The sequence below is a fragment of the Anas platyrhynchos genome, chromosome 32 (assembly GCF_047663525.1).
Source record: "Anas platyrhynchos isolate ZD024472 breed Pekin duck chromosome 32, IASCAAS_PekinDuck_T2T, whole genome shotgun sequence".
Classification (NCBI taxonomy): domain Eukaryota; kingdom Metazoa; phylum Chordata; class Aves; order Anseriformes; family Anatidae; genus Anas; species Anas platyrhynchos.
The window spans coordinates 984,313-1,008,865 of record NC_092619.1 but is presented as its reverse complement, the minus strand read 5'-3'; the positions used below and the strand labels follow the sequence as shown (position 1 = coordinate 1,008,865).

Sequence of the window (24,553 nt, the reverse complement as noted above, 5' to 3'; positions counted from 1 at the left end):
AGGAAATTACCCATGCTGAAGGTGGACAACAAACAGCTGTCCACAGATCCAGATGAAGTCAAGTGCACATGATCCATGTGGCAGAAGTTTGTATGGAGTGCACCATCATCATATGCCAGCTCATTGGCAGTAATGAGGTGGAAATACCATGAGAAACCCACAGTGGATGAATTGGTTATCCAACTCTGGCAGTATGAAGAAAGTCTCGCTTCTTCCCTATGGCCCTGTACCTCATATATGGAGAAACTGCCTGAATAGGTCCAAGAGCTACAAGAGACTACGTCTTCCTCCCCACCTGTACGAACCAATACCTCAGCTGTCAGGCAGAAGTGTCTCTCTACTCAAGAAAGGTGATATAGGGGGTACATACCACGAGCAACCCTATGGTTTTAACTGTGTGACCACGGAGAAGCCATGAGAAAGTGGGATGGAAAATCTACCTCCAGCCTAGAGGCACGGATACATGAAGCGCAAGGAAAAACATTCACAAAAAGTGGTTCTTCTGAGAAAATTGCTGCTCCTGTTTCTAGTGGGCAGTCCTCCAAACAGAGTAATGAATACTATGAGCAGGACTAGAGGGGCCCTGCCTCCAGCCAGAGGGGAGGAAGGGGGCAATTGGGTGTATTGGACTTTGAGGACTATGTCCTGGCACATCAGTCCCAAGAATTACCTGTATTGGAAGCTGAAGTGAGTCTAACTGGGAAGGAGTGGCAAATGCAACCCATTGGGACTGACCTGGAGGCTCTGTGCCACCTTGACATAGACTACTTCAGGAGAGGGTACGTAAAAGATCCACAAGAGTATTGGTGGACTTTGGCATAGCTGCCTTGGAGATGGAGGACATCAACCAGTTATGTCTACTGTTACAAATGGCTCAGGATTCAAATTAGGATTAAATGAAAAATAGGATTTATTAAAAGAATATAAAGGAATAGAGGTAAGCAAACAGCGCTGGGTGCACCAGGAGTCTCCGCTCCACCAGGACGCACACCAGTTACATCAAGCAGCTGATTTTTATGCTCCTAGACTAATACATATTCATTACTACTTCTAAAAAAATAGATTATTATAATTAGCTTCCGGGGTCCAGTCCCTCCTACTGGAGCATGCGCATCAGTCTCCTCTGGGGATCTCTAGGGGTCTTTCATGCTGAAGGCTCGTAGTCTTCCTCTCCCCTTTGTACTCACTTGGCACCATACCAAGTTTATAGAACATTTTCTGCAGGTCTTGTCTCCCAGCCGTCCTTCAGCTTCTTTTTTCTTCTTCTTAATCTCTTGGCCCCCTGGCCAGATACCAGAAGTCTGGATAGTATCCCATAACAGTTACTAGTTGTTATCAGTTGTTCTGAAACTCCCAGACCTCAAACACAAATAGCTTTCTTTTTGACACTTCACAAGTAATTAAAACATTCTTCCCCAGCCATTCACAGAGACTGTCACATCTATAGCAGTGTTAAGTTAATCTCGAAGAAGACAGGAAAAAAAAAAAGGCTGTAACTGTTAGAAATAGAACTCCGGAATAACAAAAGCAAACAGGTTCATAAATTTAAGGAGTATTTTCTGAAGACTTGATAAATTGCCTAGAATGAGGGGAGACTGGGACACACTGCATCTGTGGTTCAAGAATTAAATTGCCAGTGCAGGGCCCAGAGGTAGACAGGATTCAAACAGAATTGTTCTTTATGGACACGAATTGTTAAAACATTCCTCACAACAGGCAGGGCAGAATCCTCCGGGGGTCCTCAGGAACCACAGCCCCCTGGCTCTGCACAGCAGCACCACTCAGGGTCCTCCATTTCCTGAGCCGTGGCTGGCCCCAACCCGGCAGGGAGCTCAGCATGGCCCTTGCAGCCCCCTGCCCTGGGCCTGCCTCTCCTCTTGGCCTCGGCCCTGACCTTGTCTCTACTGGCAGGAGACCTCTTAACATGCGCTTCCTGGCCTCCCCTCGCCTCCAAACAGCTGCTGCCACTCAGGCTGCTGGCACAAATGTGTCCTCACAAGCAGCACCACCCCATGGGCTGCTTCTCCTGGCCTCCCCCACCCCACTGCCTTGACTCCTTGTCTCTGCTGGGTCTCCTCCTTGTCACCAAAATGTGTCCCTTGGCTGTCATCTCCCTCTCTGCTTCCCCACATGAAGGTATATATGGGGTGGGATGTACTACCAATACATGAGGAAGTGTTTTTGTAATCCGCGTTGGTGATGGCACAAAAACACAGTTCCGTCACCAGTGACCTATATCCTTCTTCAGGTGAATTTTCAGGATCTCTATTCATCACAGGAGAGTACTTATGTTCACCTGTACTTGCATTGTCATCGCTTTCTCCATCAAGGTGTACTCCATCATCTTCCACGTACTTCCACCCATCCTGAATAAACAAACCCTGTTGAATGTCCCCTTTCTAGCTGCCTGTCTGAACCTATGCACTTCCCCTGGTTCTCCTGCTTTGCCCTCCCCTCTTTGATCTTTGTTCATTCAGACTGCTTTGATCACTCTTTGATCATTCAGACTGCTCTTGCTGACCCAGATACTGCTTTGAGCTTCATTGAGTTCAAGCTTACCCATTGATTAGCAGTCTGCCTAATTGTTTCTGTAGCAAGCTCCTCATCATTTATCGTTGAATTAAGATCATATGGAATAATACTAATCTTAATACCTATAATTTCCTATCAATCGGTATAAAATACTTAATTTACAGTCATCCTTTTGGGAAGGTAAACCTGACTGGAGACATACAAGATGAGGAGCTTGCTTTGCTGTTTGGAAAATTGCTGCATGTTTTCTTGTTGTTTGTTTTAAAATGAGGAAAAACCCTTGTGTGCCTGTGTGCAGCCAGATCTCTGAGGAAAGCAGGTGGTAGCTGTTGCAAAGGGGTTCTAACATCCAGCTGCAGACCAGTGCAGAAGTGCGGTGTAAGGAAAAGTGATGCAAGCACCAGGTGGCCAGTGATAGAAGTGTCAGGGTTGGGGTGGTGAGGAGCAAAATTACCCAAGCACTGTCAGACCTCAAGAGTCTGATTTTCCTTCCTATGGACGTCTCCACTGGAGAAGCCCTGGGTTAATATCAATTGAAGAAAGATGCTCAAAACTGAAATGCAACAAAATTCACCCTTTAAAATGAGAAAAGATTTTTATTAGGTGCTTTCTGAAATCATCCTCCTTAACTACACTATGAAAGCTCTCCAATTAGTCGTCCTAGTCTTGAAGACTTGAATAAAACTATGGAAGACATGGTTCCTTAGGTGTTTCTGCATTTTAATGAGTTCCATGGTGGATTTTGGTGCTCAGTCTGTGAATGTCAGGTACTGAGAGGAGAATGACGCAATTGGTTGAGCAAGTAAAGTCAGAAGGAAAGGTTGAAATGACTTGGAGTATTAATGGGCCCCACTGAGGGCCGTTACCAAGAGATTCTCCTCAGGGACTTGTTAGGGCAGATAATTGGAGGCCATGATTCCAGATAGGCAAAGCACTGTTCTGAGAAAAGTCTTGGTTTGCTGTGCTGAAGTAAAAGGGCCAGGTCCTGACTCCAGCCACTGGAAGGGAATGTCCTGCACTCCCATGTCTGGCTCTGGGCTCTTGCTTGGTGTCTGTGGGATGTGGTGGGCAGTGTGATGCCTCAAGAAGAACAATGGTATGACACCTCCCTGCCTCTGCACAGGGTCTCAGGAAAGCAATGAGCCCCCTTGCAATGACTGTATCTCATCTCCTCAGAAGCTCTGTCAAAGGCGACAAAAAAGTCAGGGCTGCTGGGGCCTTCTCTTCTTGCCAGCACCCACCTCCTTGTCACCTCCAGACTTCCCTGTGCTGCACCACACTTTGCCCTATTTCCCTGAAGGCTGCAGACACCCATCTCTGTTCACCACCTTGCTCACATCCTGGCATTTCCCTGGTTTCACCAATGTCTCGTCAACCCTCACCAGCTGTTCCTTCAAACACAAAGCCATAATCTGATCAAAGACACTCTTTGGGTGACCTCTAGCACCACAGCACAACTCTTTGAAGGACATTTTGTCTTCTTCATGGCCAGTGCCAACCTTCCAAGGTGCATTTTCTGGCAGGTTTTTCTCTCCTGCTCTTTCCTACTACCAAAGAAAGCTCCATCAGGGTGGAAACCACTCCTGAAGTAGGCATCACAACCTGTCATCCTTCTTGCAGTCTGTCAACTAAACAGACAGAAGTCACCTCACCAGCATCTTCTAAGCCATGGTCCAAATGCTTATCTTACAGCTTTTTCTGTAGACACAACCAAGCCTCGTGCCTGCTGCTGTCCAGTCATGGACTCAAGTAGAAGGGACAGGACAACCCACATGCGGGCCTTCTTCCTGTCTGGGTCCTCCTGGGTATGTGGGCAGAGGGCATCCCACAGTCAGCATGCCAACCAGGTGCCTTCTGCTGGCCTACCAGGACCACTGGCAGATGTCAGCCAAAAAGTACAGATCCCAGGTAGAACTGTGACCTGTCAGCTACTTCAGACAAAAGTGACCTCACAGTCCCTTTCCGTGACATGTTCCTGCTGCTGTCTTATCAACTGCAGAGACAGAAGTGACCTCACAGTCACTTCCACAGTCACATTCCTCCAACTAGACTCCCACAACGACATCCCTTTATTTGTTCATCCCTTAATGCTTACTCAGAGGCTCTCTTTGCCATCACAAACTTGAAGTTCAACACATTGCTAGTGTGGAACATGCTTTGTGTTAAGGGAAGGAATATGGGTGAGCAAGAGAGGAAAGGTAATGGAAAGGGGTTATGGGCTAATTTTGGCTTCAAGGGATATTGTGGTCAAAATTAGAGCAGTAGATTCCTGTCAGCGAGTAGAGTGGCATTTAGATTTCGTTATTAATGTAATAGGTTAAAAAAGGGTAATGGCCTCACATGACTGCTTTAAGTCAGCTTTATGGTGGGATCAACATTACCTGAATATTCTTACCTCTCCAAAAATCATTACCTTCTGCTATCCAAGCTCTTCTTTCCTCCCCCAAATCTCACATCTCTACTGCTCATGTTCCCCCTGCCTTCCCCATATCAGTCATCTTCTTAGTGGCAGCTTTCTGATGGCATTCATGAACTCAGAGTATCTGCCTCACCTCTGTTGGCTACTCTGTTCCTGAGAAAGAAGCAGCTCCTAAACCAGCATGGAGAAGGACACAAAGGCTGTCAGAGCACCCCGTGCAATGTGCCCAGCAGCTCTGCAACACCACAAAAGTTCACTTCCTTCCTACATGTTTTGGTTCCAGAATGGCTCCTATGGACCCAGGATAACTTTTTCCCATCCCTCATGAAGGCTTTGTGATCCCCCAGACATCTCGGAGGCAGTGGCCCCGTCTGTGTCAAAAACTGAAAGCAGCCCTGAAGGATGAATTAGGCAAAAGCTGAAACTTCTGACATGACAAAACCTCTTCAAGACCTCTTCCTCTATGGGGCCTGCCAGGGACTTAGGAAGAGAGGATCTCACAAACTATGTGCAAAGCAGGTGCATCTGCTGGCTTGTCATGGAGACCAGCAGATGTCAGCCTAAAGGCACGGATCCCAGCCAGGAGTCAAGGGATGACCTGTCAGCTGCTTCAGAAAGAAGTCAACTCACAGGCTGTTTAACAGCCATTTGCTTCCTACTGGACTTTCTGGACTTACTGAAGTTTCTGAGGCACCACTGCCCTCGTAATATCATACTTATAAAACACTCCCTTCTTGGGCCAGAATATGCCCAGGTAGAAGTGAGCTGGTTGTGATCCTTCCAGCCCATGGCACTGCTGCTGGACTCCCGGCCTCTCTGACGCACAGCAGCTAGTTCCACCAGATCATCCCCCTTCCACCAGATCAGGGGGATGAGTACCCAGAGAACAACTGGTCTTGCTGCTAAAGTCTCAGGCAAATAAGGCATTAAGCACCTCAGTCTTTTCCTCATCTCTTGTCACTAAGTTTTCTCCCACATCTGGTAAAGGATTGAGATTCTCCTTAGTCCTCCTTTTTGTGTTGATGCATTTATAAAAACATTTTCTGTTATCTTTAACAGCAGTAGTCAGAGTGAGCTCCCGATGAGATTTGGCCTTTCTAATTTTGTCCCTGCACAGCCACCATGACATCCTGATAGCCCTCCTTAGAGGCATGCCCTTTTTTCAAATGTCCTAAACCCTCTTTTTCTTCCTGAACTCTAGCAGCAACTCTCTGTTCAGCCAAGCCTGTCTTCTTCCACATTGGCTCGTCTTTGGGCACATAAACACACACTGCTCCTGAGCCTTTAAGATTTCCTTCTTGAGGAGTGCTTAGCCTTCCTGGACTCCTCTGCCCTTCAGAACTGCCTCCCAAGAGACTCTGCCAACCAGTGTCCTGAATAGCTCAAGGTCTGCACTCCGGGAGTCTAAGACTGGTTTTACAATCCCTCCCCTGACTTCACCAAGAATGGAGAACTCTAACATTTTGTGGTCACGCTGCCCAAGCCAGCTGCAAACCACTACATCTCCCACCAGTCCTTCTCTGTTTGTGAAGAGAAGGTCTAGCAGGGCACCTCCCCTGGTAGGCTCACTAACCAGTTGCCTCAGGAAGCTATCTTCCACTCTCTCCAAAAACCTCCTGGACTTCTTCCTCTGAGCTGTATTGCATTTCCAGGATATATCTGTGAAGTTGAAGTCCCCCATGAGAACAAGTGCTGATGATTTTGCAACTTTTGCCAGCTGCCTGTAGAACTCCTCATCTATCTCCTCATCATGGTTTGGCAGTCTATAAGATATCCCCACCAGGCTGCCTGCCTTGTTGGCCTTCCCGCTGACCCTATCCCACAGGGACTCAACATTATCATTCTCAGCCTCGAGTTTCACAACATCAAAACACTTTCTAATACAGAGAGACACGCCACCTGTGCTGCCTGTCCTTTCTGAAGACCCTATAGCCAGACATTGCAGTACTCCAGTCATGGGAGTGGTCCAACCAAGTTTCAGTGATGGCAGCCAAGTCATAGCTTGCCTTTTGTTTCTTTGCTATTGAACAATGGCTAGAGCTATATTATAATGGACATGCATCAATAAAATCTCTGCTTATGGCCCAGAGGAATTTGGCACTTGAAACATCACTCAAATGTCACCCTGGCACCTCCGATGTCACCTGGTGTCTGCATCTGAACAGCTCCCTTCTGCTCTCTGTCTCCATTCAATATGCTGGGAGCTGAGACAGGCAGCTGACATGCAGCTGCCTAGTTTGTGCCCCCCTGAACCAGGTCAAGAGGAATCCCAACTCGTGTGGGTTGTGTGATGCATGGGAGAGGAAGCTGAGCCCCATTGTAGCCTCTGGACAGCAAATAAAGAAGTAGATGCCTTGTTTTACTCAGCTGAAACACTTCTCTCAGCAGGGGGAAGGCAGGTCCCTCCCTGTCCTTGCATGGCTGTTCTGCCTAAAACCAGGACAGAGAAAAGTGGTTCTTGGACCTCATAGTTTTTCTGTATGAAGAATAACAGTGCTGGAAAAGTTTCTTTCCAAAGTAGCGGGAGGGAATATCAGTGATTACTTCAGTGTGTTTCAAAGTTGATTCCCCTGGAGGCCCAGGGACTTGTCAAGAGCTCCCTGTGCTGCTGAACTGGGCCAGGCTCATGGGCCCAAGGGGAGCTCCTGGCAAGCGGGCAGCACTGCAGAGAGACAGCTCTGCCCAGGAGCAGCTCCTCTGCACAGCACAGCAGGGCTGGGGGCACTGCCTGCAGGGGACAAGGGAGGCTGAGAGAAGGGAGGGAAATGTTAAAAGCAGTGTGGAGGGGGGATGCTGAGAGCTCACTGTGAGAGAAATCTTCAGAGCCCTGAACAGGGTAAGTCTCTGGCTGCAGGGCAGCACAGCTGTTGTTCCTGGTGCCATCCCCAGATTTGCTGGCAAATCCCTCAACCTATGGGAGCTTTCAGGAGGACGCTCAGTGTTTGGATAAGAGGAGAACAACAAGCTCCGGAACAGTGATTATCTGCCATAAATAACTGAAGGACAGGACATGATGTTTCTTTCTCACAGGGCTGGCTGCAGCCGGGCTGCAGTCTGGGGTGGCCAGGGCTGTGGTGCAGAGCAGGGTCCCTGCTGTGCCCCAGGGGCTGTGTGCCGGGACAGGGCCTCTGCTACCTGCCAGACTCAGCACAGCCTGCCGGAGGAGCTGCCCAGGGTGCTTCAGGGAGAAGCTGTGGGTGGAAGAAGCTCCCCCTCCCCTGGCAGGGCAGGGCAGGGTCTTGCTGTTGCCCAGACGCTGCTTCCTGGGGTAGGCAGCTCTCAGCTCTACAGCACCCCCAGGGCACCTCTGGCAGTGATTCTTGACAAGATGGACCTACTCCTGCACTACCTGCATGGAAGGCACTCTCTAGAGTCTCTGCTTTCATTTTCCTGCCCTAAAGAGCAGTCAGGAGAACACTAATGGAGTTGTCTGGTTGTGTCAGTCACTGAGGCTGTTAGATTATTCCACTGAAAGAGGTCTGTAGGTCTGTGAGGAATCTCACAGTTTTCCTCCACACTCTATAACCTATATACCTCATTGTTTTGTGACAGATTGTTGGATGTTGTACTCAGCACCTAAAATACTGAGACACCTGTGTCCAGTGGGCACCTGAAATCCATCCCCACTGGTTTTCAGCAGACGCTGTAGTGACTCTGGCTGAGCCCACACAGGATCTGCCTGGTCTCTCTACACACTTAGGAAGTAAAAGTGAGTGCTAGAGGCAAGAGAACATCTTCCTCAAAGGGAAGTAGTAGTCTGTCTTGCTGAGGAGGTTTCGATGAAACATAATCTATAGCTATAGGTATTGCACAGAGAAATTTCTCTAACTTGTTTGTGTCTTTTCCACCACTGACAGCCATCCATGCTCTGAGGCAGCAAATGTCCAACAGCAGCTTCCCCACAGAGTTCCTCCTCCTGACATTTGCAGACACACGCCTGCTGCAGCTCCTGCACTTCATGTTCTTCCTGGGCATCTACCTGGCTGCCCTCCTGGGCAATGGCCTCATCCTCACAGCCATAGCCTGCGACCACCACCTCCACACCCCCATGTACTTCTTCCTCCTCAACCTCGCCCTCCTTGACCTGGGCACTATTACCACCACTGTTCCCAAAGCTATGGCCAACTCCCTATGGGATACCACAGCCATTTCCTACACAGGTTGTGCTGCTCAGGTTTTTTTCTTTTTCATTTTTCTTTCAGCAGAGTTTTCTCTCCTTACCATCATGGCCTATGACCGCTACATCGCCATCTGCAAACCTCTGCACTATGGGACAGTAATGGACAGCAGAACTTGTGCCAACATTGCAGCAGCTGCCTGGGGTAGTGGGTTTCTCTATGGTGTGCTGCACACTGCCAATACCTTTTCCCTCCCCTTCTGCCAAGGCAATGTCCTGGACCAGTTTTTCTGTGAAGTTCCCCGGATCTTCAAGCTCTCCTGCTCTGATGCCTACCTCAGAGAAGTTGGGCTTCTTGTGGTTAGTGCTGTTTTAGCATCTGGCTGTTTTGTTTTCCTAGTGGTGTCCTATGTGCAGATCTTCAGGTCAGTGCTGAGGATCCCCTCGCAGCAGGGCCAGCACAAAGCCTTTTCCACTTGCCTCCCTCACCTGGCTGTGGTCTCCCTGTTCATCAGCAGTGGCACATTTGCCTACCTGAAGCCTCCCTCTATGTCCTCCTCCTCCCTGAATCTTTTGCTGGCAGTTCTGTACTCGGTGGTGCCTCCAGCAGTGAACCCCCTCATCTACAGCATGAGGAACCAGGAGCTGAAGGATGCAGTGTGGAAAGTGATGACTGGAGTGTGTCAGAAGCAATAAATAGCCTGTTTTCTTCTGCATATCACTCATAATGTAATTCGTTATATTCCCAAATGTTTGTTTTCTGTGAGTGTGCCTTGCTTTTTTTTTTTTTTCCCTTGCTTATGATTGTGTCCACAAAGGCACAAAGACATAACATTTTTCCTCCCCGTCATTTCACCTGTCTTGGGTGACTCCAAGACTTGGTGGAAACAATGAGCCAGGCTCTCTGTATGTTTAAATAAAAGAAAGGACCCTGCAGTGACTTTCTTGCCTGAGATCCTTTCTTGCCTGAGATCTCAGACACCTGTGGTGGAACTGCAGAGGCACTTGGCTGTGTGCAGAGGTGGAGGGGAGAAGAGTCCTGGCACAGCAGCATTACCAGAGAGCCTGAGGGTTTGGTCTGTCCTGGGGTGCTCTCTTTCACCTCGCACACTCTCCTTCAGAGCCCTTCTGTTGCTGTGAGTTCTGATTGCTCTTGTTGCTTGCTCACTGAGCAGCTGTGGGGAAGTCCTTTGTCCACAGGCCAGGGTCTCTAACACAGCTCCCTACCAGCCCCTCCACTGTAAACTTCTTGAATCACTTTTCCACACATGGGTGGGCATTTCCTTTAGGATGCAATGGAGTTGCTAAAGGCTGCATGAGGAAACGTGAGTCTGGACATGTAGAAGACCTTCTGAAGCATGAGCTGGTTGGCAGGCAGAGTACCTGAGGGACTGTGAAGGGCATGCACCTGGTGCTCCTGGGTGGGCTGGAAAGAGGCCTCCTGAGCACAACAGCTCCTTGTAGCCCTGTGGATGCTGGCTGTGAGGTCATTTCTGTCCCAGCACCTGTCTGGACAACATCAGGGAGGCAGAGCCTCTGAGGTCATAAAGGCCTTCAGAAAGCTGCCCCCAACAGGGTGACACATTTGGGGAGACCAGGGGAAAGCTGAGAGAATAAAGGTGGGAGATTTGGGGGAGAGAAGAGGGACTAGGCTAACAGAAAGGAAAGATCTGGAAGAGGTGAGAGGGGTTCAGGCAAGGCTGTGCTGCTGCAACACTTACTAGGAAAACATCCAGGTTAAGCCCTGGCAATATTTCTAAGCAGTAACTGTAAGCCCTACCCTAACACCTAAATGCTATCCCTCTCTCTGCAAGGAATCCACTACTCTTACTCCTAACCCCAAATCTCATCTGGCATGAGTTAGCCAAGTCCCAAATCCATAAGGCCTTACCATACACTCTTAGCTCATTTCTCATGGTATTCCTCAGCCTTTCATCCCTAGCATTGAATTTCAGCCTTATCATGATTCCTCAACAGAGCCCTGAAGAAAATCCCAACACAACATAAAATAGTCTCTACACTACACACAGACTAGAAGCCAACGCAGTAAACACAGGCCTCCCTCTAATACTCTGCCCAACCACTAACCCTGGAAGGCAAAATCTAATCCCTAAAGCCTAACCTGAACACCTAATCCCCAAATCCTGCATTCCTGTGGTCTAGTAACCTAACTGAAGAAGTTTGGCCTCATGAAGCTGAGCAGGGCTTGAGAGGTCCTACAGCAATCCCTTGGTCTTGGAGGAGGCAGGTGAGGTGAGATGGATGTGGTCAGCTCACAGACTCAAGGAGGAGATGGGTGGGGATGCTCTGCTGAGGTCAGCTGTGTCTCAGGGTCTGAGGAGGCAGCAGGAGGCCCATGAGTGTGCAGGTGTGTGTCGGGGCACATTCTCAAAGCTTGTTTGACTATTACTTGAACTCCACAGGCTGGAAATACTGCACTGAGCACTTTGGGGAGCTTTCCAGCTCAGAGTAGGGTAAGCACATGCCCTAAGCCAAGCTGGAATACCTCTGAGGAGTCCCTTTGGTCCTGGAATCACCAGCGTGTGTGTCACCCAATGTGTCCTGTCAGGAAATGCATGGGTGTGCAGAGCTGGGCCATGATAGTGTGGTCCCTGTTGCTCTGGGATGTGTGTGTGTTTTGGGTTTGGTGCAAATACCTGGGCTGGTTTCTAACCTCCCACCTAAGCACAAGTGTGGAATAGCTCACCCCCTGCCAAAACCCTCCTTGTTTTATCTCATCCATGGAAGACAGAGACAAAAAAAAAAAAAAATGCTCTGAGCAGTTCTGTCAGGGTTTTCATCTGCTAGCAGCCCCAAAGCAGCAGCAGCAGTGCCTTGCCATTGCCAGCTCATGGGTCTGCTGGTGCTTGTCTGGGCTCTGTTTTTACTTTGCAGGTGGGAAGTTGTACTGGGCTTACATGGAAAGGCTTTTGTAGTGGGGGGGCTGCAAGGGTAGTCTCTGTAAGGCGTCCATAAGTTGCCCCTTGTTAGGGAAGTGCCAGTTCCAGCTGACTCCAAAATAGACACGCTGCTTGCCAATGCTCAGCCAATGAGTTATGCTGGTTGCACTTCTGTGAGAGCGTTTTCAAGGAAGGGGAAAAAATGACATGAAGGAATAGCTGGGAGAGAAGAGTGAGAAAATGTGAGAGAAACAACCCCACAGACACCAAGGTCAGTAAAGAAAGAGGGTGAGGTGGTGCTCCAGGTGCTGGAGAAGAAGCTCCCCTGTGGTGCACCATGTTGGAGCAGATCTCCAAGCTGCAGCTGATGGAAGACCCCATGTGGGAGCAGGTAGATGTGGCCTGAAGGAAGCTGCAGCCCTTGGAGAGGCCCCTCAGGAGAAGACTCCACATTGGAACTGTGGAGAGCTCTAGGCAGCCTCGGGATGGGGCCTTTCTTCTGAAGACAAACTTAGGTCAACTCTTTGACAGATGCTGCACTTGCAAGAACAGGACTCAGGATGGCATAGCCCTTCAGGAAGGAGCTACCTTTGGGATTCCCCCAAAGTGTGGAACTCCTGGCTGTGTCACAGCTTGAGTCACTGCCCTGTGAATGCTGACCTAGGTCCCACCATTACAGATCCAACCTCATGCTTTCTCTGCAGCCATTCCTCCCAGTCTTCCTGAACTACCATTGGTGCTGAAGACTCAAGCACACAGAGACAAAAGGGAGTGCAAGAATGCCACTGTTGTGCAAACTCAAGGACAATGATACATGCTAGCAAGTATATGGAACACGAGATGAGCACCAGCTCATCACAAGTACCAGATTCATGCTTAGTTGGTTTGAAAAGACTGAGCACAGGGCATTAGAAAACAAAACAAAACAATAACAAAACAAAACAAAACAAAACAAACAAACAAACAAACAAAAAAACAAAAAAGACATAACAGAAGGAGTTACATCTTCGCAGTGTGGACTCAGCAGCAGCAATCCTGCAGAATGACAACCCATCTGGCCACTGATGGCTTGGACAAGTGTACAGTTTGCTGCTTGAAGAACTGTCTCAAGGCCGTGCTCAAAGATTCTGCGTGAAGAGAGATCAATCCAGTTGGAGGATAGTATCAGTGGCATTCCCCAGGCCTCTGTACTGGATCCAGTTTGTTTACTATTTTGATGGATGATCTGAATGAGAACAAGTGCACCCTCAGTACATTTGCAGATGATAACAAGTTAGCTGGGACAGTTGACCTTCTGGAGAATAGGAAAGCTTTGCAGAGGGATCTGGAAAGGCTGGATCGATGGACTGAGTCCAATCACATGACATTCAACAATGGTTAGTGTTGGGTCCTCCCCTTGAGTCATAACAACCCCATGCAGCAGCATAGGCTTGGGGAAGAACGACTGGAAAGCTGTCCAGCAGAAAAGCACCTGGGAGTGCTGGTTTACAGCCAGCTGAACATGAGCCAGTGGTGTAACCAGGTGGCCAAGGAGGCCAATGGCATCCTGGCTTGCATCAGAACCAGGGTGGCCAGCAGGACCAGGGAAGTGTCTGTTCCCTTTCTACGTGGCACAGAATTATAGAATGTTGGAAGGGACCTTAGCAATCATGTAGTTCCACCACAGCCCCACACACAACCCCATCATAGGCAGGGACATGTTCCAATAGCTCATATGTGCTTACGAGGTCACTGTCAGATGAAGATCTGATAGGCCATGAGCAGGCCCATGGCAGGTGAATGTTCTGTGATAACAGTGGTGCCTGCATAGCTGACAGGCCAAGAGCAAGGATGGCCTGTGCTAGACGCTATGAGGACCCTGGTGCCTGAGAAGCTTGCGGGCCAGGAATAAGCACATGGCTAGTGTGGGTCTTTGGGAGCTTATGATGTCATGTCAGATATGGCACACCATGCTTGATTTCTCCTGAAATCCAACAGAAACCCCAGGCCCCTGTCTACTGGTGCATCACACTACTTCATAGGGGAGTAGAAACCAAACAGGTGTCTATGTGGTGCTCAGGTCAGTGGTGCCTGTGGAGCTGACAGACCAGCAGCAGGCCCACAGCTCTCGTAAGAGCTTGTGAGGTCACTGTTGCCTGAGAAGATGACAGGCAGGAAGGAGACCCATGCCTGGGGAATGGACTTGTGACGCCACTCTTGGCTGAGTAGCCGACAGGGCAGGAGCAGGTGCACGGCCAGATAAGTTCTTGGGAGGTCACTGGAGCCTGACTACTTCCATGGTGAGTATGCATCAGCTGCACGGACATCAGAGAATCACAGAATCATAGAATGGTTTGGGTTGTAAGAACCCTAGTGACCATCTAGTCCACATCCCTCTGCTACAGGCAGGGACACCTTCCATTAGGCTACATGTGCTTATGAGGTCATGGTCAGCTGAGGAGTTAATAGGCCAGGAGCAGTCCCCTGGCCTGTGGGTGTCATTTGGATGCCAGTGGTGCCTGTGTAACTAACTGGCTGAGAGCAAACATGGCCTGTGCTAGATGCTGGGAGGACCCTGGTGCCTGAGAAGCCAGGAGGCCAGGAATAAGCACATGGCTTGTGTGGGTCTGTGGGGAGCTCATTGGTGATCAAGTAGCTGATAGGTCAGGGCAAGGCCCACGGATTGTAAAGGTACCTGTGAGGTCACTGGTGCCTGAGGAACTGGCAGGCCTGGAACAGGCCAAGAACTTGTGTAGGTGTTTGTGAGGTCATTGCTGCCTGACAACAGGCCAGGAGCAGGCCTGACAACAGGCCAGGAGCAGGCCCATGGCAGGTGAGGATGCTTTGGCATCACCTGGAGCTGGGATGGACAGAATAATGAAATATCCTGAATTGGAAAGAATCAAGGATCAGTGAGTCAAACTCCAGCCACCAGACAACAAAATAAATTATATATGTATCTAAAAAACTATACAAACTGTAAATATATATTAAAAATAATAAAATATATAATGTATATATTTATAAAAAATAAACTTTTACATATGTATAATACATGTAAAATTAATGTAATGAAAAATAAAATAAAATATATTATACTGCATAATATAAAATACTGTATAATATACTGGAATGCTTTATGTAATATAAGTATATATCAAATAAAAATATAATATAATCTATAATATAATATCAATAATTATATATTATATACCATGAACTATATAATAATACATGCAATATATAAGAATAATATTTAATCTAATAAAATATATAAAAATATAATAAAATAAGGTATAAGTAAAAAATATATAATTTGTATATATTCATAAAAATGTGTGTTTTATTAAAAATAGAAAATGTATATATATATGTGTGTATTTATATTTATATATATATAATAAACTGTATGTCTGAGAGCACTGTCCAACACTTCCTGAACCCTGCCGGGCTTGGAGCTGTGAGGAGGCTGGGAGGCACCGCAGGGCCATGCCTGGGCACGGGGCCAGGAGGAAACCACCGTCTTCCTGCCCGGGCGCCATGTCACGTGGGCTGCGGTTTGTGCACCTGCAGTGGCAGGCAGGCTCCAGCTCCCGACCCGCCGCGGGGAATAACGGCCCCTGGGTGACACGCTGAGAGCCAGGGAGACGCCTGAGGCTCTGGGCTGCAGCTCTGCTGCCAGGGCAGGCCCTGGACCAGCTCTGGCTGCTGCCGGGACCCCACAGGAGGCTCCCTGGGGAGGGACGGGACAGCCAGCACCCCCATCATGGGGCTCTGGCCCTGCCCAAGGGCCTTTCCCAGCTGCTGCTGCCAGCACAGAGGGGACTGTAGCACGGGCAGGGGCTGGTCTCTTCCCAGCCTGACACAGCTCTGCTGCAGGACCAGTCCCCTGGATCCCATGGCACAGGGACAGCCGGACAATCGCACCTTGGGCTCTTGGATGCTACAGCTTAGGAGATGCTCTGTGCTCCCACAGCAGGCTGCAACGGGTGTCAGAGCCATCTGCCCCCACACCCAGCCCTACCCCACGATGATGTCCCACCGCAGTGACGTGAGAGCCAAAGCGGAGCCGTCCCTCATATATGGTCATGAAGAGCGCTGGAGAAGTTCATTGGAGAGCTGGGCTGCGTCGGAGGGGAGATAAGTGCCGATAACTTCTAAAAAGGTGCCTGCTGCTTCGATTGGCTCCTCCTGCAGCTGGGACAGCATCTGCACAGATGTATTGCCCTCCCGTCATCACCATTGCCCCGTGGGTCCCCAGGAGCTCCAGCAGCAGGGCCGTGCTGTCAGGACAGGAGCCTCAGGATGGGGACAGAGGGACTCCTGTCCCCTTGGGTGCTGTGGCTGTTCCTCTGGATGCAGCCTTGCAGAGGTAAGTGCCAGCTTCTCTGTTCCACAACCTTGGGACAGTGGGCAGCAGTGGGGTCATTGGGATCTCTCTGGGAGTGGGGTTGCTTTGCAGGCACCACTGATATGAGAGGCAGAAGGTGCTCAGTCTCTCAGCTCTGTTCTTTAATCTGTGCCTGTCTGGGTGGGAGGGGGTAATCCATTTTCATATCTCCCATGTTTTTGGCAGCACAAGCCTGACTTCATTTCTAGACACCTTGTCCTTGGGTACCTTTCTGGGACCCCTTGTTCCCCAGCACTGTGCCTCTGGATCTAGAGGAGCCCAGACAGTGAGGGTGGCCCTCAGTGAGCTCCAGGGCACAGCCAATGTCTGGGATGCCCCAGTGGGGTTGTGTGCTGTTCCCTGCCCCTGGGATCTGGGGAAACACTGACTCCAGGAGGGCAGGTTGTGTCCCATTAACTGAAGGAGCATCTGCACCGAGAGGTGTTCTTCTTGGTGGCCCTGGTCAAGCACAGGGGCCAGTCTGATAGCAGGGATGGGGAAGGAATGTGGGCTGTTGGTATCTTTGTGGTCAACCCAGACAGTGGGCTTGGGAGGTGCCTGTGGCAGACAATGGACAATGGAAGCTGCTCAAGGGGCGTGGGTCTGCTTGGGGGACACTGGGATGGGGAGGAGTGGGAGCCCTGTGCAGGGCTTGGGGTTGTGTGGGGGTGGACATGGGCACGACAGGGGGCCACTGGGGTTGGAGGAAGTGGTGAGGGCTGTGGAGCAGCAAATGGCCCAGGAGGGCTAGAGCTGGGTACCCCCAGCCCAGCATAGCCCATGGGGAGAGGAGGAACCCCCCGCTGCCCCTGAGATAGCCTATGGGGACAGGGATCCCACCCTGGGAACTGGGAGTCTGCCTGGGGAGGGGGTCCTCACGGACACGCAATGTGGGGCTCAAAACTCTCCTGACCCTTCCTGTGTTGGTGTTTGAAGGGGCTGCAGAGGTGAGGCTGGCAGATGGCGGCAGTCGCTGTGCTGGGAGAGTGGAGGTGAAACATCAGGGCCAGTGGGGGACCGTGTGCAGTGACCGCTGGGACATGACCGATGCTGCAGTGGTTTGTAGGCAGCTGGGCTGTGGGGTTGCTCTCGAAGCTCATTGGAATGCACACTTTGGACCAGGATCTGGTTCCATTTGGATGGATGATGTTCAGTGTAATGGCAAGGAGTCTGCCCTGTCTGACTGCAGGCACGCAGGGTGGGGCCAAACAGACTGCTATCACAGATGGGATGCTGGAGTGACATGCTCAGGTAAGGGCTGAACTTGTTCCCTACGTCTGGGATGAGGACACTTCTAAGGGACCTGGCTGTGACCTCAGGAAGCAACAAGTGGACACCAGAACATGTCTGTGTGTGTCAAGTTGCACTCTGAGCTGGGTCTGTTACTGCTGGTGTCCCTTGTCCGTGGGCAAAGCCCAGTGGGAGCACACTGAGTCTGGCCCTGAAGCTAGAGCAGCCAACCCTGGGGAGGTGGCTCGTGCTGGGAGAGGAAAGCCCCCACCCTTCCCCACTGTGCTGGCTGGTTCCCATCTTTCTCCTCCCATTCACCCAGGCCCTGTCTGGCAGGCTGGTCCCTATGCCAGGGGAATCCAGAGCAGCTCCCCCAGCCACCAGCAGCCTCAGGGAAGGGCGTGCAATGGCCCAGGACTTTTGGGTTGTACCCCCAGCAGACAAGAGAACCTCAGCCAAAGCAGAGGGGTTGCTCAGAAGGCGGGAGCACTGGGCTTGGGCAGAGGAACAAGGTGGCAAGTGGCACCTTGTTTCTGTCCCGGGGTCACCCCATGAGAGCCAGCCCCTGGAGACATGGCCCCTCCAGGCCTTGCTGACCCACTGCTCAGCCTCTCCTGCCTGCCCTGTGCTCCAGGGGCTGTGCAAACACCTCCTGGCTCTCCTCTCTGCCTCCCCTCACACCAGGAGCTCCTGTCAGCCCAGGGCTGCTCTCTGCCTGCTTTCCTGACCCATGCATGGTAGGTGGCTGGGGATGTGCATATCCAGCACCACACTGTCCCTACCAGATGACCCCTTTGTGGAGGATCCCCCAATGTGCCCCATGTAACAGCAGCTCGCCAAGAGCCCCAGCATTCCCTGGAAACAGGGGGGCTTTTTGGCAGATCCAAGGATTTCTTCTAACTGGCCTGAGCCTTGTAGGGCAGAGCAGGCTGAGGTAGCCCCGAGTTCCTGGGCCTGTTTCCCCGGGCCCAAGTGCTGCGGGTGCTGCAGTGCTGGGTCTGGAGCCAGCCAGCCCAGGGGCTCCGGGCAGCAGCAGTTTGTCTGAGCAGTGCCGGTGGCTGGGGGCTGGGAGAGAGGGCAGCTCATGGGTGCTGGGCTGGATTCTGAGGAGCAGTAGGGGTGCCCTGACCTCTTTGTGCCACCAGCACCTTCTGAGAGCTACTGGGCTGGCTGGGGGACTCTGCATGTGGCTGCCTTAGGGATGAGGTGGACATGGAAGTGCCAGAGGGCTCTGGGAACTCACAGGTCTCCTTGGTTGCTCCAGGATTTGTCCGGCTGGTTGGAGGGGACAGCCCCTGCTCTGGAAGTGTGGAGGTTTACGACAGGAACCAGTGGAAAGCTGTCTGTCACTCCCACTTTGGTGCCAAAGCTGCCGAGGTGGTGTGCAGGGAGCTGCAGTGTGGCACAGCCCTGTCTGTCCATGGGGCAGCTCAGCTGGGAGAACAGGCCGGTCCTGTCTGGGACAGAGAGCTGCAGTGTGTGGGGAATGAATCCGTCCTCTCCTTCTGCCCCACGGGGGCCTCCAAGGACAAGGACTGCACCCACAGCAATGGCACTCATGTCACCTGCACACGTAAGGACTTGGGGTGGGATGGTGCCTATGGGGGCTGTGGTTGGAGCGGGAGAGTAGTGTGGGCATTGGGCTGTGACGGATGGAGAGGAGAAAGTGCTGGGTGGGGAAGAGAAAAGAAGGCTGTCCCTTTGGCCTCTCCTGCAGCTCCTGTGGGAACAAGAGCACAAATGTGGCCTCTCTCACCCTCCTTTGTCCCCAGAGTACACAGGGTTCAGGCTGGTGAACGGCTGCACAGCATGTGAGGGCAGGGTGGAGGTGGAGGTGCTGGGGACGTGGGGGACCCTCTGTGCCTCCCGCTGGGACCTCTCGGACGCCCACGTTCTGTGTCGGCACCTCGGCTGTGGCTTTGCTGAGTCCATTCCTGGAGGAGGGCATTTTGGGAGAGGAACCGGCCCCGTCTGGAGAGACTCGTTCCACTGTGATGGGACTGAAGCCCACCTGGGGCAGTGCCCGGTGACTGCCCTGGGGGCCTCACCGTGCTCCCAGGAGAACGCTGCTGCTGTCATTTGCTCAGGTGAGTGCTGGGCAGTGCTGCAAAGTCCATTTGCCCCTGGTGTGTGACACGGCCACCCACAGCTTTGCACCCCATGGCAGCACCAGGCTGAATTTCTGCTCTCACCAGGCCCGGCTCGCAACATGTCTGTACGGCTGGTGGGTGGAGGGAGCCGGTGCGACGGGCGCGTGGAGGTCTTCCAGCACGGGACGTGGGGCAGAGTCCTGGATGAGCAGTGGGACATGCAGGAGGCCAGCGTGGTGTGCCGGCAGCTGCAGTGCGGAGAGGCAGAGGCAGCCTACACCCCCGTGACGGCCGAGCGAGGGCTGGGCCCCGTGGGTCTGCGTGGGGTGCGGTGTGCAGGGCACGAGGCTGACCTGAGCCTCTGCAACACCTCCCTGCCTCAGAGCACACCGGCAGCAGGGATCATGGAGGACGTGGGGGTCGTGTGCCAGGGTGAGTGGTGCTGCACATCCCCCAGTAGACGGTTCGGAAGGGCAGCCAGCCCCTGACGGCTGGGGTTCTCCCCGCTGCAGGGAGCCGGCGGGTCCGGCTGTCGGAGGGGGCCAGGCGCTGTGCCGGGAGAGTGGAGATCTACTACCAGGGGCGCTGGGGCACAGTCTGCAACGACGCCTGGGACCTGGCTGATGCTGCTGTCGTTTGCCGCCAGCTGGGCTGTGGAGGGGCCCTGGAGGCAGCCAGCTCTGCTCGGTTTGGGGAGGGCTCTGGGCAGATCTGGCTGGATGGCGTCAACTGCTCTGGGGCCGAAGCTGCTCTCTGGGACTGCCCTGCCGAGGCCTGGGGGCAGCACGACTGCAGGCACAAGGAGGACGCTGGAGTCATCTGCTCAGGTCTGTGCTGGGAGTGGGGCTGGGAGGTGGGGCGCTGGAATCTGGGGTGAGGGTAGATTCAGTTAAAGCCAAGGCCATCAGTGACTGACATCCAAGGACGTCCCTGGGGCCTTTCCTCCTTCCAGAGTTCATGGCCCTGAGGCTGGAGAACAGCGACGGCTGCTCCGGGCGCCTGCAGGTTTTCTACAACGGGACGTGGGGCAGCGTTTGCTCCAACTCCATGACCACCGAGACGGTGTCACTGGTGTGCAAGGAGCTGGGCTGCGGGAATGAAGGGGAACTGGAAACAGATTCTAACTATGCCAAGCTGTCTGGCACTGCATGGCTGGATCATGTGGAGTGTGGGAAGAGCAACAGCTCCTTCTGGCAGTGTCCCTCTGCTCCCTGGCATCCGCAGTCATGTGATGACGTCCGAGAAGAGACCCACATCATCTGCAATGGTAAATCTGAGCCATCAAGGCAACAGGTCCTGTTCCCCATTGGACATGGTGAAATGCAGAGAAGGAACCCAGACGGGTTTTGACTTTCCTGCTTTAGACCTTGTTGCTGCTGGTGGTACAAAGGTGACTTCAGCTCTTGGAGCCACCCATGTCCACCAGCAGCAGTCAACAGCCGGGCTGCCAGCAGCTCCCTGGGGGATGCAGAGGCATCTCCAGGCAAGGTCTCAGAGGGGAGACCATGCAGGGCTTTCAGGAGTCCCCCTTCCAGGGACAGCCTCCTGCTGCTCTGTGAACTGGGGACCCTGTGGGGCTGAGCACTTGGGTCCCCCCTGCAGTGACGTTTGTGTCCCCTGAATGAACAAGGTTCTGCTGCTGCCCTGACCCAGGCAGCATGGGGACGTGTGAGCTGAGGTCAGCTCTGTGCTCTTCTGCACAACCCCCAGAACAACCCTTTTCAGCCCAACTTCTCTTTATTTTGGGACATGGACAGAAAGGTCGCAGGTGGCTGCATGCCCCAACTCGACCAGGTACACAGGTAGGGAGCTGCCCCTGCACGTGCCCCCCTCACCTGGCAGGGCTGTCCCAGCTGTCCCAGTGCCACGGGAGGTCGCTGCCTCCCCAGACAGGGAGAAGATCCGTGCTGTGGGAGGCAAGGACAGCTGCTAGGGCAGAGTGGAGATCTGGCACCGCGGCACCTGGGGGACGCTGTGTGACAATGCCTGGGACATGCGGGACGCCGAGGTGGCGTGCAGGCAGCTGGGCTGTGGCCCCGTGGTCTATGCCCTGGGCCAGGCTGCTGCTGGAGAGGGGACGGGCCCCATGTGGCTGATGGAGTGCAGGGGGACGGAGCTGTCTCTGCAGGACTGCTGGGCCCAGCCAGGGGACAGCGGTGCCTGCCAGCATAAGGCAGATGGGGCTGTGCATTGCTCAGGTGAGCAGTGGGGCTGGGAGACATGGCTGTGGGCTTGGCAAGGAGCTGGCTTGGGCGTTTGCCCTGCTGGATCCTGGCATTGCCCCAGTGCTGGCCTGAGCAAGGGTGTCCCTGCAGAGTGGGAGGCTGGTGGTGGGTGGGGAGCAGCCTCTGTGGGGCTGGATGTGCCAGCACATCCCCTGGGCTGCCTGCACTGTCCTGTGAGCAGCCCAGAGCAGTGATGCTGGGCCCTGTCCCTGCCACCCTGCCCAGCCCCAAAGGAGGGACAATTCAGGTGGCACATGTTGGGGCCATCTTCCAGGGAGGCTGCCTGGTGCCACAGCCCCAGCCTCTCAGCCCAACTCTCCTTCTCCTCCCCTGCAGCTGCACCCAGGACAGCAACACCCCCCCCACAAGCAGGTAAGCTGTCCTTCCCCTGGGCTGAGTCTGCCCACGGACAGGCTGTGACCCACATCCAGGGGAAGGGGCTTCTTGTTGGGCTGTGAGACTCCCAGGAAATTGAGAGAGCTGGGGGAAGTCTGTGATGTACCCAGCAGGGTGGGAGCTGCCCCATCACCCAGCCCTGTCCCCCCAGCCCCTGCTGCCTTGTGTGCTCAGGAGGGGCATGTCCTGTCCCCAACCTCTCCCTTGTCTGATGCTGCCCCTGCCATGTTCCTGCCCATGCAGATCCCCCACGGCGCCGTTTGACCACCAGCAGCGATAGACTTTCGGTTCCTGTTGTCATCTGCATCATCCTGGGGGCCCTCGTGTGGCTGCTCCTGGCCCTCCTGGCTGGGAAGATGCAAAGTGCCAGGGCTCGGCGCAGAGGTGGGTTCTTCCCCAGTGGTCCTGGGGGGGAGATGCCTCCTGGCAGGGCTCAGGGTGCTGGGGGTGTTGGTGTCCTGGGGCACAGAAACAGAGCCGTGTGCTGCCTCCTGCCCCATGTGCTGCCCCACTAACTGACAAACCATGGGGCACCAACATCAACAGGTGGAGAGAGCCCAGACCCTGAGGCATCAGTTCTGGGGTGAGAAGAGAAATGTGAGAGCTGTGCTGGGTGAGATGGGGAGGATGCACTGCTGGCAGTGCTCTGGGCAACACTGGCAGGAGGAGCATGGGGCAGCAGGATCCATCACCATGGTGTCAGCCACCTCCCAACAGGGCACAGGCTGTGCTATTGCTGTGATGGGGCAGAGATGGAGCAGCTCCATGGGGAGGAGAAATGAGGGAACTGGTGCAGGGTCTGCACTGGGACATGACCCAGGGACCAAAGGAGCACAAGGGCTGTCTCCAAATGCGAGGCTGACTCTGCCCCAGACCATCTCCATGGAGATGCTGCCCTCCCTGGGGATGTGGCCTCCGTGCCAAGACAAAACAGTGGGGCTGTGCTGTGGGGACAGCCCTGTGCTGGCCCCAATAATGGGGCTGGGGGAGCCCAGTGGGGTCCTGTCCCTCTCTGCCCATTCCCAGACCAGCCCTGCCTCTGTCCCCAGGCTCCGGGAGAGGTGGGGAGCCCTTCCCTGAGGCCGTGTACGAGGAGATCACTTACAGCCTGGCGTGGGAGAAGCGGCCGAGGTTCAGTCTCTCAGGTGGGTTTATGTTCCTGAAGGGGCACATTCTTCCTGCCCCAGACCAGGGCTGTGTCCTGCAGCTCCTACCCATGGTCCCCAAAATCGCTGGTCTGTGGGGATTTTGGGAGAGCATCCAGGTGCTGAGCCCCAAAGAGGAGCTCCCTCCACACCAGCTCTGCCCATCCCAGAGGGGATAGCACCTCTCTGCTTGTCCCTGAACCAAGGACTAAGTGAAGGGCTTTCCCAGGGCAGCTGTTGGAGTCCCTCTGAGAACTGTCTGTTTCCAAGGAACTGGTCTCCTCCCCATGCACCCCCAGCTCTGTGGGTGCCCATCCCCAGCAGTGCTGACCACCAGTCAGGGCAGCAGGGCTCATTCCACAGCACCCACTGCAGCTCTCTGCAGGCTCTTTTTCAGAGGGGTCCCTGACCCAGCTGCAGCCCTACCCCAGGCACATGAGCAGGAGGAGGATCTGGGGCCAAACCCAGGGATAAGAGGTCGGGGAGGGGGGAGAAGAAAGGTCTCCATTTCTCCTCCCTGCAGACAGACCAGACGGACAGCAGTGGCCACTGAGTGTTATCATCAGAGCTGGAAGCATGAAGGCTCTGCTGTGACCCTGACACCATCTGCATGTCAGCCCTGTGTCCCCACACACCCTCCCATCCTCTGCTCTGCAGAACATCTCTTCTCATTGCCACCACCTTCCCTCTCCTTTCAGATGTCCCTGTCCTGCCCGGAGGTAACCCAGCAGATGGCTATGATGATGCTGGGGAGGTTTCTGACCCTGGGGAGGATCCTGTCCCTGGGCAGAGGGACTGGGAAGTGCCCAGGACACCACAGGAAGGAGATGGGTGCAGGGATGCAGCCACAGGTGAGAGGGCAATGCAGCACTGCCACTTCCTAGGTGCCAACCCCAGGCCTAGGAGAATCCATTCCATATTGAAAGCCTGACCTTCTCCACATGGAGAACCTGTCCTGGGATATTTTGTGGGGGCTGGGAGAATGGGCTGAATGTCTCAGGCTGGTGAGGATGAAGAAGGTGATAAACAGCCCAAAGGGGCACCCCACAGGCCCAACCACAGCAGCCTGCCTTGATGCTTACAGGGGGAAGCCTGCACTCCTGGAGAAGTGCTGGGGTCCCTGGAGCTGA

General features: G+C 53.2%; 2 protein-coding genes across 2 annotated transcripts; both read left to right on the top strand.

Moving 5' to 3' along the window:
* Positions 1-8,831: 8,831 nt before the first annotated feature.
* LOC140000436 (olfactory receptor 14A16-like) lies at positions 8,832-9,764 on the top strand. Its single transcript, XM_072030318.1, has one exon. It carries the CDS (start codon positions 8,832-8,834, stop codon positions 9,762-9,764), a length of 933 nt encoding a protein of 310 aa, XP_071886419.1.
* Positions 9,765-13,184: 3,420 nt separating this feature from the next.
* LOC140000435 (scavenger receptor cysteine-rich type 1 protein M130-like) lies at positions 13,185-21,007 on the top strand. Its single transcript, XM_072030317.1, has 5 exons — positions 13,185-13,344; positions 19,340-19,654; positions 19,763-20,089; positions 20,170-20,484; positions 20,610-21,007. The coding sequence occupies exons 1-5, from the start codon at positions 13,185-13,187 to the stop codon at positions 21,005-21,007; spliced, it is 1,515 nt and encodes a 504-aa protein (XP_071886418.1).
* The last annotated feature ends 3,546 nt before the right edge of the window (positions 21,008-24,553 follow it).